This window comes from Megascapheus bottae, chromosome 7, assembly GCF_031878675.1.
Source record: "Megascapheus bottae isolate mThoBot1 chromosome 7, mThoBot2.hap1, whole genome shotgun sequence".
In the NCBI taxonomy this organism is placed as follows: domain Eukaryota; kingdom Metazoa; phylum Chordata; class Mammalia; order Rodentia; family Geomyidae; genus Megascapheus; species Megascapheus bottae.
In genome coordinates, this window is record NC_143515.1 from 32,211,466 (window position 1) to 32,228,710 (window position 17,245).

The following is a 17,245-nucleotide window of genomic DNA, read 5'->3' on the forward strand; positions in this document are numbered from 1 at the left end:
ATGATCCTAAATGATGAGGCCATTCTTAGGGTGGACTTTATGCTACTTTGCTTCACTGACTAGGCCCCAGGATAGCCTTTGTCCCCAGGATAACCATGAGCTCTTGGCTCTAATGTGGTAGATTTCTCTCATATCATGCATTTGCCTTTTCTTCTTCTCATGTTAGATAACTGCATCGTGCGTGTGTGTGTGTGTGTGTGTGTGTGTGTGTGTGTGTGTGTGCCAATACTGGGGGTAGAATTGAGGGCCAGTGTGTTTCACTTATCTTTTTCACTCAGTGCTACTGTAAACTTCCCTTTCCACTCTATGCTGCTCAAATTACAATGAGCTTATGACTTATTTGTCTGCCATTGCTGCCTTAGAGTCTCAGTATTCATCTCTCAGTCTCTTGATTGGCTAGGATTACAAGGAAGAGCCATGACCACCTGGCTTCAAAGTGTGTGGGTCCCCTGCTTCACCTGCCCCCTAAAGCTCAACATTTTTCACAGTACTCTAGAGCCTTTTACTGTACTTTTTCTTGCCACTCCTAGAGCTTGATCTCAGTACCTGATCACTGCCCTTGGGCTTCTTTTGCTCAAGGCTAGCATTCTAACAGTTGAGCCACTGGGTGATTTCCGGCTTTTTCAGTGTATGTGGTAACAAGGAATTGAACTCAGGGCTTCATGCATGCTAGGCAAGCACTCTACCACTTGCCCATGCTCCAGGCGCTGTTTTCTCCCATTTTTGAAAAGTATTTTCTAAGTAGTATTTAGAACCCAACCTTAGAAATTAAGTCTTATAACACGGCTCCATGATTCTTCTAAAAGACAAAATGACCTTTCCTTTTTTCTTCCTACTCTTGGACTCTGTTGGTTCTGATATCTTTAATCCTCCCATGCACAATTCAAGTGCAACTTTTCTCCACCCTCAATCCAATTTCTTCTTTCAAGTTTAACTTTTGAGTCCAAACTCTATCCAAAATGAAGCCCAACTTTGCAATATCATAAAACTCAAATGGGTTCTTTATTAGTCATATATTAAATTTCATTACATTTAATCGTTCAGGTTTATTAAGTTTTGGGTATATTGTAGTAATATTATTCTACCAACATCTATGCATTTATATCAATATACTATATGCCTATATAAATGTTCATATTTATCTTTGTATATATATACATATATATTTTTATATATATATGGGAAAACATGTGGTACCCACAATCGCAGCAACTCTTACACTGTGTAGCCATAGTAGTGAGACACTTCCATATCTCTTTGCCTCTGAACAAAAAACTGCAGTTTCCCCAAAGCAGTGTATTGGGCAGCATTCTCACGCTCTTGCTGGGCCCGCCTTTTCATGGCTTCACGCTCTGGCCTTTGCTCCTTGGTGATGGGATTTGATACTACAGGGCCAGGAATATCGGGTTTCCTCCATGGAATTGGTTGGCGGCTGAAATCTTGGAGTAGGTACTGGTTATGAGGCTTAGGCGGTGAACGGAACTCGTTCCCAGCAGTGGAAACAGGCTTGTGCTGGACAGAAGCGCTGGATGAGGTTGAGTGGGGTTCAGGCCTAGCAACAGCAGACTGAGATACACTAGGCTGGGGAGCATTGGCCGATCCCTGTGTGTATGTATTGGTTACACTTGGCTGAGATGCTTTGGTGGAACCTCTGAGACTCGTGTTGGCAGAAGCTGGTTGAGACAGGCTGACTGCGGTAGGTTGAGCCATGGTAGGATGAGGCCGTGCAGGGTATGGTACAGTGGGCCTCCTGGAGGCCAGAGACTGTGGCCTGTGAGGAACGGGTCGAGCCTGAGGCTTCTCTGGGGTTAGAAAAGGCAAAGGAACCAACTTGACCTTGCCAGGGGGAGGCAGCTCATCCTGGGATGGGGATGGACACTGGCTTTCACTCCTTTCCCTTTTCTTGACTTGAATGTTTCTAGGGCCTTTACCCTCATGTGGAATATCCAGCCATGATTTCATAGCAGATTCTCGTTTGCCGCTTGCAGTTTTCTTCTCATTCTTCTTTCCTAGGGCATGAAAAACCTGCACTGACTCCCACATCTGCACGCCTAGGTTGGTTCGAGGTCTTTTGAAGGTCTCTTGGCTAAGCTCAGGGTGGCTTCTCTTGTGCTTCATCTTGGGAATGCTTGCCTTCTCTTCTGCTTTCAGTTTGTTCCCTGACTGCTTGGTTTCTTCACATTTCTTGGGATTGCTTCCCCTGATCCTTTTGGGCTCATTCTGCCCATGGCTCTTTGTTTTGCTCACCCTGCTGGATGCAGGCTTTGGGGTCTGGGCTGTGTTCAGGGAAGCCTTGTCACTGGCTGGGGTGCTACACTCAGTTTCCTCTTCCTTCAGCAGGCCCTGTGGCTGCAGCTGCTGGCCTTTGGCCTCGGGAGTTCCATCCACACTTTCCAAGGCGTCGTGCTTGTTCTTGGACACTTGATCAGTGGAATACTTGGTGACCACAGAGTTTTCCTGCAGCAGAATCTCATTGATGGTGTCTGTATCTTTGATGTGGGTTATAGTAGAAATATTGGATTGCTGAAAATCTGTGAAGGAGGTGAAAATCTGGTTAAAATGAATGTCTTGACCATCACAGTGATATCTGTTAGCTACCCACTGTCACATTCCATTCCATTTGTCTCAAGACTCAGAGTATCCAAATTGGCCTTGTTCCATGTAGACTTCTGTCTTGGCCCTAAGGTTAATGTCGACCTGCAGCTGCTAAATGTCAGGTGGAGCATCCTGACTTTCTATTAGTTTCTCAAAGGCAACCAGAGGCTTTCAAACCTTGCTTTCAATTTCATCCTAATGCTTATTCTCTGTGTCTGGATTTGCTGGAGGCAAGACCAAGGTACTAGGAATGTTTACTACTGGATTGATATTGGAATGTCTCCAAAGTCAGGTGACACATGTTTCTCTCAAGGACTTCAACATTTATGCTTGTAGGACTTGGGTTGTCTGCAGTTTGTGACTGGCAAAATTTATGATTCTAGAAAGTTGTGATTCTAGAAAAGTGTATGCATTGCCAGGGAAGTTTCTACTGATGTAAAGAAATCACAGCAGAAATCAGTCCCTGGTAAGTAACATGCTCCATTTATGCACCAATGATTTAAGGGCATTGTCATCACTGAGCAAGGTGTTTCTAGCAGCTAGTTTTAAGCACCATGGACAGGATCGTGAGTTGGAAGATCGTGATAGCTACTCTATGTAAAACTTGTGCTAATTCATTTTCATTATTTCTTTTCCCTTTTCCTCTATAGAATTGTTGTCAGTGAAATAAAAATGAAAGAAGTTTTAAAAGTAGGAAATGATTTGGACATCATGTATGGGTCAGAAGTAAAGTAGTTCCTTACTGTGTTCTTGACTCTGGGTTCAAACAACAAAAAACCCAGCTTTATAAAGTGTCATCTATTTATATAGTTGTCGATTATTGCCAGTGTCCTGTAAGTAAAATAGGTGTTGATTCTCACCCTGATCTGAGAGAACGGCAAGTGAGGGGCAGTCAGGGAGGGGAGGACAGGTTTAGCATGTTTTGAGTGCATTTCTGAGAGTTGAGTGTGTGTGCATGTGCATGTGTGTGTGAGGGAGAGACGGGGAGAATAGAGAGCTAGAGAATGTGATCATGCACTGGATGCTTCTGGGACTTGAACTCAGCCTTTTTTCTTTTGCTGCTTGACTTTTTCTTAGGCCTGATGTATTCTCGCTTTTTTTAGGCATCTATTGTCTGCATTTGGGAACTGACAATGAGATGTTGAAAACACTTTGCAGGCTGACTTTGAAATTTGTTCCTCAGCTCTCAGGCTCCTGATTAGCTAGGCCACAGGCATGATTCAGTGGTGCTCAGCTCCAGGGTGGAATTCCTGCCCATGAAATATGCAAAATATATATTCTCACCTGCTTCCTTTGGGCAGGTTCTCTGCACACAGTAAAGCAAGTTTATCTGCTATTATCAAAACTAATGTTTGACATATTTTCCAATGAAAGCAAAGAACTCGAACAAGAAGGGGATTAATTAGGGAGAATGGATTGTGAGGACAATGTAGACCATGGCCTCACTGAGTGTGCTTTGGGTGGCATCTAAGAGCAGCACAGCCATATTTCCTCACTTATGTATTTACTTAATTATCCAGTGCAATTAGTGGCAGCACTGAGGTTTGAAGCCGTCAGTGCTCCACCACTGGAGCCATACCCTTGGCCCTCTGCCTCATGGCAGAAATTGGAGGTCTCCTTGTGAGTGTGGTGGGTGAGACTGAGGATTTAGACTATATTTGTGGAGTAGTGGAGACTCTATGCAGATGCAGGTCAGCCCCTCCTTTTTGTGCTGCTAATCCTGTTCCTTTCTGTTGTCTGTGCTTACCTTGAACATTGGTTTCTGGGTGGTGTTGAGCAGACACAGAGTAGTAGATTCCAGAAGTGGAGACTGGTGGTGGGACATTTGCGGGCTGAACCTCTTGGAGCATCATCACGATTTCTGGCTGAGGAGCAAAGACCCTGCTCCCTGTATAGGACAGAGAGCCATATGATTGCAGGCAGGGACCAGGTTCTCCAGATAATAGAGGGCCCACTGTGCTTTGGTTATAGTAGTAAATTTGGTTGTTTCGTTGGCAGGGAAGTAACAAGCTACTACTCTCTTGTTGTGGAATGTGAGATAACGTCCCCTGAACCAGGCTGGCAGACAGCGATGGATACAGAGGGACTATGGCATTTGCATCCGCATATCGAGATGTCATAGTCATTGAAGGGACTGCTGTGCCCTGGTCAATGAGAGTCAATGTGAAGTCTCCCAGTGCAGAGGACTTTTTATTGTGTCCTGTGTACTCCCATTCAAAAGCACTGGCACAGGAGGAGGCTGCAGTGGAGATGTGGTTCTGGCCAGTAACCCCTGACAGCATGGGTGTGCTGGAATGTTGGCAAAGACCCGTGAGTGGCTGCAAAGAGGTGCCAGAGGTTGATGGCAGTGGCCATGCTGAAGTGAAGGCTGGGGTGGAGACTGTGGAGATGTTGCAGCTGTTGCCTGTTAGAGAAGTGGCATCGCTCTCCACAGGAAGAGGAAGCTGTAGTGAGTTTGCAGCTCCAAGTAAAGATGGATGCTGGAAATTGTCTGCAAGAAGCAAGGGGTGGTTAAAAAATGGATAAGGTTGCGCAACTCTCACTGTTTTGGAGGAACAGCATATTGGAAGCTGGCTGTGACTGACTGGGAATGCTCTCATTCCAATAGCCACCCACATTCTTCTGATGAACTTTGCAAAGAGGTTCAACAGGAGACACCAAGTGGTTCCTGTGCTGTTTCCTAGGCAGAAGCAGGCTTCTCCTTCTTGTCCTGACTTTCCCTGAGTCACTCCTAACTGTGTCCTAGCATGTGAGCCTTTGAATCTCAGGTATCCTCAGTGTACTTGTTAGATCACCCATTCAAGAGCAGGAAACCTAGGGGCAGAGGCCAGCCTGATTGGCTCAAATACTTCTTTTGAATTACTATGAGCACCGTGTTCCAAAGGGTGAGCAGGTGAAGAATGCCCAGAAATCAGGAGAACTTGAACTTCCTATAAGCCAGTGGATGTTGGTCTTGAGAAAATAGTTTGCATTTTTCTTGTTATTGTGTAACCTTATAGAAATCTCTGGCCATTTTTAGTGCTTACTTAAAACACAGACCAGAAGATAAGTAAAGAATACAATGACCACCTCAGAGTTCCCAATATACTTTTTGTAGGAAACCTGAAACCCTCTGCTGGGTTGGGTGGCTCACTCCGGTAATCCTAGCTACTCAGGAGGCTGAGATCTGAGGATTAAGGTTCAAAATCAGCTGGAGCACAAAAAGACCTGAGACTCTTATTTCCAATTAAGCTCCAGAAAACGGGAACTGGGACTTGGCTCTAGGGTAGGATGGTAGCTCTGAGCTGAAGAGCTGAGGGATTCTCCCAGGCCCTTGTCAAAACCCATGACCCACACAAAAGAAGAAAAGGAAGGGGCCAGGAGTTTGGCCTAGTGGTTGAAGTGCTTGCCTAGCATGCATGAAGACCCGGGTTCGATTCCTTGGTACCACATACACAGAAAAAAGCTAGAAGTGGTGTTGAGGCTCAAGTGGTAGAGCTCTAGCCTTGAGAAAGTCCAAGGACAGTGCTCAGGCCCTGAGCTCAAGCCCAGGACTGGCAAAAAAAAAAAGAAGACTGAGACGTTCTGAACTTCAAGTCACTCATCAATGATATATTATACATGCTGAAAACAATGATATCAGTAATAATATTGAATAATGAATGTAAGTGACATATTATACATGACTGATATGGAACAAAATAGAAAGACATTAAAGCTAATTTGGATGTATGTCAAATATTCATTATAGTATACTTACCAATAAATAAAGTGATCTTATTACATATGCAATGTTGTGAAAACAAACATTTTCTCATCTATTTCAGACAAAAACCATCACAGGATTAGAAAGTGGTTTTGAATTATATGTGTGTGTATGTGTGCGTGTGTGTGTGTGCGTGTGTGTGTGTGCGTGTGCATGTGTGTGTGCGCGTTTTGTATTCTGGGAGTTGAACTGAAGTTGGTATAGGTGTAATGTGTGTGGAAGCAGAAAAATGCATTAAATGTAAATATTCAAGCAGTCACGCTTTGTTTTTGCTAGTCCTGTTCTTGAGCTCAGGGCCTGAGCACTGTCCTTGGACTTTCTCAAGGCCAGAGCTCTACTACTAGAGCCTCAGCACCACTTCTAGCTGTTTTCTATGTGTGTGATACCAAGGAATTGATCCTGCATCTTCATGCATGCTAGGCAAGCACTCTACCACTAGGCCAAACTCCCAGCCCCCATGCTGTTTTTAAATACAGATTTTATTCTTATACTTCTGCATGTGAAATGTTTGAAATTATACTTTCAAGATAAAATTCTGGAAAGGACTATTTTGGACAATAGGGCCTAATATGTTCTATGTAACTGTTGTATCATGTTTACAAGGTGAAAGTTTTCAGAGCTCAGAGGCTCAGAATTTCTATTTTCTGGTCTTTCTCAGCTTGTGGAAGCTGTTGAATTTCCTTAGCGAAAGCTTTCTTTCTCCACTTAAAGGCATACCACTCCAATCTGTTCTTATATCGCTCATCTCTCATTCTTCTCCCTGGATTGACAATAGTGAATCTTCCTTTTCATGAACATGGATAACTCTTCATTTATTCGACTGCTCCTTTGATTTTCTCACCAAAGCTTGGTAATTTTCAGCATGTACATCTTACACATATCTTTTGTAATTATTCTAAGTATCTCATAATTTTGGTAGTATAAATGGCACTCTCAATTCAATTTCCAGTTGCTTTTTGAGAATGATTAATCATTGTCTTCTGACCCTATATCCTGGACGTTAGGTAACTTGTTTTTTTTTTACATCATCCCTCATGCCATATACATGGTCATAATTGACATAGATCAATATTTTTGAATGTGCAGGAGACCTAGTATCCCTAGCACATGGGATAGTGTGGTTAGACAATCACTTTTTTTTTTTTGCCTGTCCTGGGCTTGAGCTCAGGGCCTCGGCACTGTCCTTGGACTTTCTCAAGGCTAGAGCTCTACCACTTGAGCCTCAGGACCACTTCTGACTTTATTGTTTTTTTTTCCAATGTATGTGGTACCAAAGAATCGAACCTGGCTTTTTCGTGCATGCGAGGCAAACACTCTACCAGTAGGCCAAACTCCTAGTCCCAGACAATCACTTTTGTCAGGACATTAATACCAGATTGGACAATATAGCACAAATGTAGAAAAGAAAAAATCAGAACAAAGAAAGACAAACCAAAATGAATTGTCTAAATATCATACCTCAATGTAAAGATATTAATTGTTCTAGCTGGGTATTTAAATCAACTTAGTATAAATAGCAGCATCAAAAAATCTTTAAAAACCGTTTGAAATGGGAATTAATACACCATCTATCTGGCAAATATCATGTAAACCTTATATAACAGTAAAAATATATATATATATAAACGTTTGAAAACCAATCTGAGAAAAATATTGATACAAATGTAAAATAAACACTTAGAATTCTATCATTATCATCATTATTTACAGCTTTTAGTTGAAACCTGCTTCTGATACAAATTAGAATACTTTATTAAAAAATGCATGTTCAGCTCTCATGATTCAAGGCTGTAATCCTAACTACTGGAGCTTGAGGTTTGAAAATTATTATTTCAAGCCAGTCCTTCCCATAAAGTCTGTAGGACTCTTATTAACGGTTAAATATCAAAACCTGGAATTGGAGACCTGATGAGTTGTAGAGCTCTACCTATAAGCTAAAAAGCTCAGAGACAGTGTCAAGCTTGGAGTTTAAATCTTGGTATTCATACAAGCACACACACACACACACACACACACACACACACACACACACACACACACACACACACTTCCATGAAGTCTAAATATAAGAATGAAAAGTAATGTTGAAATATATTACAGAACCTTCTGTGTAATCCCTCTCAAGAAATATTCCTTAAAATAATTTGGAATACATATCTAAAATGTTTACATTGGAAACTGTCAAGGCTCAGTAGCTCCCTTCTCTAATCCTATTTGGGAAACAGTCTGCTGGACAGTGGTTTGAGATCCATCTAGGCTGGTTACTGAACACCTCATCTCAATCAAATAAGCCCTCTGTTAGTAGATCATGACTGTGGCCCAAGGTACAAGAGAGTCCTTCCTAGGTGGTAGGATCATGGTTCAAGGTTTGCCTGACCTAAAATTTCATATCTTCAAAAAAAACCTAGCTAAAACAAAGAAAGCTAAAGGAGTGGCTGGCACCTGTGCCGGCCCTAAGTTAGTCAGGTTGACAAAAGGCTCGTTCAAAGCATCATCTGTATTCAGAGTCAACGAGAAAAAAAAAAAACAACACATAACAAACCTAAAGCAGGAACCAGCTAAAAGTGACATCTCAGAAACTGCTTTTAATGATTCTCTGTTTTAACCTTAGTTGGCTTTTGGTCCATCAATGTGGCTAACACTAACTTCATTTTGCCTGGCTCTGGTTAGATTGCCCTCGGTTTTCTGTGTGTGGATTTAAAAATGTTTGATCCTCTTCAACATTCTATTGAAACCACCGCTGTTTTCTTGAGAATGTCTCCATGCTCTTCATGTCTTTGGCTCTGTCTTATTTCTCATCACCTTCTTCATCTTTTCTTCACCTCTAGTTCCTGGTGAACCTTTCCTTCTAGATCATCTGCCTCGTTCTAGTCCCGTCATCCCCTCTCTCTTCCTGTTTTTCTCTGCACCTTGTCTGAGCAGAAATATGGAAACACACTATGCTTAAATTTACTACATTTGATATAAACGTAACTATATAGACATCAAAACCTATGACTCTAGAGACATAATGCTTTATTTCATAAATTAATATGTTTCTATGACATACAATCCCTTAGCCTAGTTTTGATTAAGTTCTAAATACTAAGTCCCAGTGATTGTAAATAGAGATTCCCTCCTGGAACACTTGTTGGTTAAACTTGTCATTTAAAATATGATGTAAAAATCAATGTTAATAAATTCTCCAATTAAAAAATTTTTACTACATTTGAAATACCAAAGTGGAACTAATTTTTAGAGGATACTGTTACAAATGAAGTATCTTGGTATAGGGATTTCAACACGACTAGGTTTCCTTCTCCATTAGTTTGTTTAAAATTGACTCTCTGAAGAAATCTGTAGCTTCATTCTCCATTCATAAATGTCATTAAAAATACAGTGCTGGAGGCCCGGGAGTTTGGCTTAATAGTAGAGTGCTTGCCTAGCATGCATGAAGACCTGGGATCGATTCCTCGGTACCCCACATACATAGCAAAAATCTGGAAGAGGTGCTGAGGCTCAAGTGGTAGACTGCTAGCCTTGAGAAAGTCCAAGGACAGTGCTCAAGCCCTGAGCTCAAGCCCAAGACGGGCAAAAAAAATACAGTGCTGGAAAACAAAGCTATCACAAGATAAACAATTCATTTTCTTCATGTTGCAGACAAAGCAACAGATTTTTGTCAGAAAGTAAATCATGTGGCTAAGTCATATATACCTAGTAAACATCACAGCCCAACATTTCTAATTCAATACTTGAAGCTGTTTTGATTCCACTATTAAATTTAGGGAGCAGGGGAGTCTAATGAAAACTCTAAATCCCTTTTTCTTCTTACCTGACATACTGAGACAATGGGTAATATCAACTGGAGAAACAAGGGATGAAGAATGACACTAGAGGATGTGTGCGTAGCTGAAGCTAAAGAGCAAGAGTGTGTCCAGTACGGAGCTCACTGGACACTGGTCACTAGCGATGATCCAAATATACGCCTGGACGATGCCATGGAAACCCCAAGATTCTACCAAGTAGTGATAGGTTCAGTGGGAGAATGATGTCATTACTCAGGCAGTTGAAAGGCCTGGAGTAGCCAATCACAAGATAAGAATCTGAACCAGATGCTGGGTTTGGGTAGAGAATGGCAGGAGAGCTCTAGTAGCTCTTTAATGCTTGATCTTTGGTGACTTGAGGTCCTGCAAGACAGACAGGAAATCCCCTTTCGTCTACGTTCTTATATTGAGGACATCACCTCAGTGTTTCTCACCAATGTTCATTAATAGTTATTTTTAATTTGCTTATTTTGCTTTCTATATTATATGACAATTACATATTGCATATATAGTTCACATGTTTGAGGGATAAGGAAAGGGACTTTGAGATTGAAAACTTCATTGTTCTGAAACCGTTTAGTTGAGCCATTTGAATTTTCAAATAGTAGAAGCAGAATGAAAGAGCTTTTACCTGGTTGAAGAGTAGTGTTGATGATACCTTGTAGAGGATGATGTCATCTAAGGCACTTGCTTTCTAGTTTCTTGCCCCTGAAATCCTTATTCTGGGTTGTTCTAGCCATGTTGGACTTGGATCCCTCTTTATATTTCTCTTGTTCACTTAGGAACTGGTTCTTGGAAAACCTATTAGGTTTTGCATTCTTTTTTATTTCATTTTAAAACTTAATTTACTTTATTCTTATTGTAGTGGTGGTATACAGAGGTATTGCAATTGCACAAGTCAGGTAATAAGTATATTTCCATTTATACAGTATCTTCCGTTCCCTCATGCTCTCCCAGTCCCTCTTGTCTCTATCCACAAGTTATGTAGCTCACTTTCGTTGGTGTCCAGTGGGCTCCACTGCTCTGTTTTTGTCATTTTACCCTTGAGTTCTGTACACCTCCCAAACCCTTCTGAAGAGGTATACTTGAATACACCATACATAAGGTAAAGAAGACAGATCATCAAAAATTAAAAACTAAACAAAAGAAAGGGGGAAAAAGGATGTTTCTTCCCTCCACCTTTTGGAGTTCATTTCTGAATTTTATATGAATAAAAAGAGGCACATGGGCTTTGCATTTTTGTTTCTCTCCTAATGGTGCCCTCTTTTGTTCTCAATGTTTGTGATTATCTAGAATCCTTTCTAATTTATATCCCAATGCATTTTAGATCTCATTTTTGCACATCCAAAAGAATATGCACGATTTGTGTCTCTGAGTTTGGCTTAGCTCACATAACATGATTTGTTCTAGTTCTATTTCCTTGCAGATGATATTACTTTATTCTTCCTAATGGCTGTGTAAAATTCCATTGTGTATAGGTACCACATAGTTTGGATCTACTCATCTATTGTGGGGCATCTGAGTTGCTCTATATCTTGCCTATTATGAATAGCGAAGCAATAAAAACGGTCTGTGTTTAGTTTTTTTGAGGAACCTCATACTGCTGTTCAGAGAGGTTGTACTCCTTTACATTCCCACCAATATGTAGAAGAGTTACTTTGCCCCCAAGATTTCCACCAATATTTGCAGTTCAAATTCACAATGTTGGACAATCTGACAGGGGTGAGATGGAATTTCAGAGTTGTTTTAATTTGCGTTTCCTTTATGGCCAGGGTTGATGAGCATTTCCTCAAGTGTATCTTTGCCATTCTCACCTCTTCTGAGAAATCTCTACTTAGCTCCCTTGCCCATTAAGTGATTGCTTTATAAGGTTTGGTAGGGGTTGGTTTCTTAAGCTCTTTGCGTATATTGGATATGAGGACTTTGATATATGGCTTGAAAAGGAAGATCTTTTCCCTTTTTTTTTTTGCCAGTTCTTTCGCTTGAACTCAGGGTCTGGGCACCATCCATGGGCTTCTTTTGCTAAAAGCTAGCACTCTATCACTTGAGCCACAGCACCCCTTTTGGCTATTTCTGTTTATATGGTACTGAGGAATCCAACTCAGGGTTTCATGCATGTGTGGCAAGCACTGTACCACTAAGCCACATTCCAGTCTACTTGTAGTTTTGGAATGGCTGATTGGAGATAAGAATCTCACAAGGACTTTTTTTTTTTGGCCAGTCCTGGGGCTTGAAGTCAGGGCCTGAGCTTTCTCAAGGCTAGAGCTCTACCACTTGAGCCACAGCACCAGTTCTGTCTTTTCTACATATGTGGTACCGAGGAATCAAACCCAGGTCTTCGTGCATGCTAGGCAAGCACTCTACCATAGGCCAAACTCCAGGCCCCACCCAGCAATTCTTTTTTTAATTTTTTATTGTAATTAATAAAAATTTTACATGATATTTGCCAGATAGAAGGTGCATTAATTCACATACATTGATACCCTTTCACATGTCTTGGTACCCATTACCCTCCTCCCCACGCCCCACCCGTGTGGTTTCCCCCCCCCACCAATTCTTTTATAGTTTATTTTTTTTTCTGGATTCTGTGCCTTGAGCTTTTTTGATCAAGGCTGTGCTCTATTGCTTAAGCCATAGTACCACTTCTGGCTCGTGGCTTAACTGTACATAAGAGTCTTGTCACAGACTTTCTTAACTGGGATGGCTTTGAACTGTGGTCTTCCTGAGTAGCTATGATTACAGGCATGAGCCCCTAGTACACCACGAGTTGTGCATTCTCATACTCATAGATGTCAACTCCTAGAGATACAGGTCTCTTTTTTGCATAGCCCTGATACTTTGAAAAGTAGTCTCTGCCCATTAGAAGCAAATACTAAAGAAATGGAATACACAGAGGAAGGCAGACTTCTGTCTGACTTAAAAGGCTTTTATTGTAAAGATGATATACATAGGGGGTACAGTTACTTAAGTCAGGTAACGAGTACATTTCCTTTTGAACAATGTTACCGCCTCCCTCATTCTCCCCCGGTTTTGCCTTCTCCCCACTTGAAGTTATATCGTTCATTTCCAACATAGTGTCTAGTCCGTGTCACTGCTAAATTGGCTTACCCTTTATCTCACCATTTCTGTGCTTCTTCCAGTGATAGCCAGACCAGTCCCCACAATTTGTGTCAGAAGAAAAGGAATGAATATGGAGTCCAAGATAAAAAGGATGTCATTCTAGTTGAAATTAACTGGTTTTACTTAACATGAAACTATCAAGCATATTCTGGAGCAAGGCTCCTATTGCAAACTCTACATAGTAATCTATTGGTTTGTGTACTTATAGTTGCTGAGAAACATTGCACAGAAAACCAACTAGCGTTACCTTTCTACAATTGTGATGATTATTTCTATGTCAAGATGACTTTACTCCTGCCTAGGTAAATCAGTACTGTCCATGGTAATAACTGGCTCAACCTCATGAGGCTTGCCCTCACGAGCCTACATCTCCAGCCCAGCTTCTGTGATATTCCCCAAGTCTCTGCATGTTTTCTGTATTGGGTAGACAGCATATGAGTAGGCCATCTGTTCAGATTGTTAGCAGAGTCCACAGCTACTGTAGAGGCATATACACAAGACACATTTATTATAGAAACAATCTTTGTTTTCATTCTTGTGTATATTTTTTATTCTCTTTAAATAGTTGTACAAAGGCAGTATCAACCATCCATTTCCCATCAAGAGCTCCAGAAATCAAACCAATGGCTTAGTGATTGTCTGTTTTAAGAAGATGGAGTCATAGGATGTTCATTTGGGATGTTCATGTGCGACATGAGGTGTGGGACATCACAGACCAGCATTCCACATTTTGTCTTGAAAGTAGCGAAAGAGCCAGGTGCTGGTGGCTCATGTCTGTAATCCTAGCTACTGAAGAGGCTGAGATCAGAGGATCACAGTTTCAAAGAAGCCTGGGTACCGTAGTCGAGGAGACTGTTATCTCCAATTCAACACCAGAAAACTGGAATGGCACTGTGGCTCAGAGACAATGCCCAAGGCCTGAGTTCAAACCCCTCGATCAAAAAAGAAAAAATCAAATAGCAAATTCCCATTGGGTATGATCCAACTAAGGCTGTGCTGTATTGATGAAATCTACTCTCTTAGATACTATAGTTACAATACCTGGTCATGTGAGACATTCCACCAATGCTGGTTTAAAGGATGGGGGATCCATGAGTGATGGTATTTATTTATTTATTTATTTATGAGCCAGTCCTGTAGACTGAGCTCAGGGCCTTAGCACTGTCTTTGGGCTTTCTCAAGGCTGAAGCTCTAGCACTTGAGCCACAGCACCACTTCTCCCGTTTTCTATGTATGTGGTACCAAGGAATCAAACCCGGGTCTTTGTGCTTGCTAGGGAAGCACTCTACTGCTAGGGCAAACTCCAGACCTGGTCCATGAGCATTTTTGTTCATGATCAGACCTCTACTGAAACTGCAACTCTCATTTGTGATTAACTAGAGATAAGAGCCCAAGGGGCTTTCATGCCCAAGCTGATTTCCAACCCCAATCCTCTGATCTCAGCTTCCTGACTTGCAAGAGTTAGAAGCAGAAATCTTTTCATTTGGTTGGCGGGAAAGATTTGTTAATAATTTAATGTGAAGTATAAATGTGCTCAATTGTAAGTTGCAAACCAATATGATATTAGGGATTTCTTTTCACTTTCATGTTTATTGAAATTTTAGAATCAGGGAAGTTTTTCATAATTGTCAATGTTTGTTGTAACATTGCCACCTTGACAATGTCAAAGGTACTGATCAGTTTCTTTTGTGCCGTTATATATACATTTGTTCATTTCTTTTCATCTCTCTTTTTTTTTCTTTGCCAGTCCTCGACTTGATTTCAGGGCCTGAGCGCTGTCCTTGGACTTTCTCAAGGCTAGAGCTCTACCACTTGAGCCTCAGCACCACTTCCACCTTTTTTCATGTATGTGGTACCGAGGAATCGAACCTGGGTCTTTGTGCATGCTGGGCAAGCACTCTACCACTAGGCCAAACTCCTGGTCCTCTTTTCATCTCTTTTTTTTGAAATTTAAAAATTTTTACTGTTAGGGTGATTTACAGAGGGGTTACAATCAGATAAATCAGTTAATGAGTACATTGCCTTTTAAACAGGATTATCTGCTCCCTCATTATCTCCCAGTTTTTCCCCTTTCCTCTTCCCTGCCCCTGCCAGGTTATATAGTTCATTTCCAACAGTGGCTAGTGAGTCTCACTGCTGATGGTTTAGCCTTTGTCCCTCTGCTTTCCCTTCTCCTCCCCAAATCAAATGAACGTATATAAAGACAAAGGGTACATACATTTAAAAAATAGTGACAAAAGAGAATATACCAAGGAGAAAAAAGAAAGAAAAAAAGAAAGAATTGCAAACAGTACAATAAAAAATCTCTTGATTCCATTTCTTAGAGTTCATTTTGATCCTAGAGAACGTTCTATGATCATACGTACATAGCTATTGAGCCCTTGTGATCCTCTCCTAAGAACAGCTTCCGGTCCATTATATGATGAGTTGTCTCTGTCCCAGTGTAGCCAGGTGGCCTGTGGGCTCCATCCCTGATGTTTACGTTCCTCCTAGAGGTACTTGGATAGCTCCAGGGCTCAGACACGACCACCACTGCAGCCACTGCTGTTGTGACTCCTGGCACAATCACTGTATGTGGATACCGAATTCTGTCTTCTTATGCAAGCAGTTTATAATTTTCTTCTTTGGTATAAATCTCTGTATAAACAATAGCTACGTTGGAGTGACTGTCTAGATGTGAAAAGCTTGATGGGACCCTCAAGTTCTGCTTCCTCAGGGGACTTAGTTGGGTCAGTTATCCATCTGCCATCTTCTCCAAAATTCAACGTTTTAAAATCAATTTATTCAATTGTAACGTCTTTGTGAAAATGACTAGTAGGAAAAATGATACACATTCAGGTGTGTAAAAGTAGGGAGGTACTGGTGAACCATTCTAATAATCCTCAGGAAGCTTGGACCCGAGGATAATGGTAGAAGTAGATATGGATCAAGTGACTGTGCATTGGCCTCAAGTATGAGTAAAAAACAATGCAATATAGACTACATTTGGTTTCATTCTGAAAATGTACTATTGTGCCTCTGACTAGTGTACGTCTAAATGGTGTGATGAATTATATTTCAGGAAAGTTTTTTGTTTTATTGTGTGGGTCCTGTGGTTTGAACTCAGAGTCTGAGCACTCCCTCTGAGCTTTTTTGGCTTAAAGCCAGGTCTCAACCATATCAGCCAGAGCTCTTCTTTTGGCTTTTTGATTGTAAATTAGAAATAAGTGTCACACAAAATTATGTCACAGGAATGATCATTCCTGCATAGGCTGTCTTTGAAGAGCAATCCTCAGTCCGCAGCCTCTGCGCTAGCTAGGAATACAGGCACGAGCCAATGGCTCAAGAAATGGTTTTCAGCAAAATGTAGTAAGCTTCCTACAATGATCCTCCACCCTGTGTCCTTCTACTCGGTTCTCCTTTCCTGTCCTCTCAGTCGCCATCGCCCACTCCCCATCCAGCTGTGCCTCTTGTGGCCTCTGAAGTGGAACACAGGGCCCTGCAGCTTGACTGCAGTGACTCATTGCTGTGCCTGTGCAAATGCCTGTCTCCCTGGGGTTCTCCCGGAATAGACACTAGGAGCAGATTTTGCTTGTGCTGGTCCTTTGCGGCGAGTGGTGTGGGAACCAGCAAGGCAAGAAGGAGCAGTACAGGACCCATTTAGTGTTTTGTCTACTTCACATATTTGATCTTGTCCACCCATTAACTCCAGATCCTCAGTTGGGAAATTTAGGTTGGAAATCTGGTGCACTTGCATTCTCTGAGGAATTCAGACACTCAGGCCTCCATTGGAGGCCTCGACCTTTGAATTTAATGTGATCCCAGGCCACAGCTGAACCTCACAAATCAAGTGGACCAGTGATACTAGCCCTGTGTGTTTAGTGATTAATTGAAGTATTATAGCACATCTTGCTGCCCTGAATAATTAAATGGGTACTGAATAAATAAATAAATGATCCTAAATGATGAGGCCATTCTCAGGGTGGACTTTATGCTACTTTGC

The 17,245-nt window shown here is 41.5% G+C and overlaps 1 protein-coding gene and 1 long non-coding RNA gene across 2 annotated transcripts in view; one reads left to right on the plus strand and one right to left on the minus strand.

Annotated features, from left to right (window-relative positions):
• Nucleotides 1-17,245, plus strand: part of LOC150060537 (uncharacterized) — a 491,819-nt gene that overhangs the window by 108,178 nt on the left and 366,396 nt on the right. The window lies entirely within an intron of this gene.
• LOC150060541 (uncharacterized protein C2orf78-like) lies at nucleotides 1,216-16,685 on the minus strand. Its single transcript, XM_090336242.1, is given in 5 exon segments — nucleotides 1,216-2,550; nucleotides 4,350-5,086; nucleotides 10,152-10,205; nucleotides 10,208-10,234; nucleotides 16,625-16,685. Coding segments are annotated over 5 exon segments (2,214 nt in total).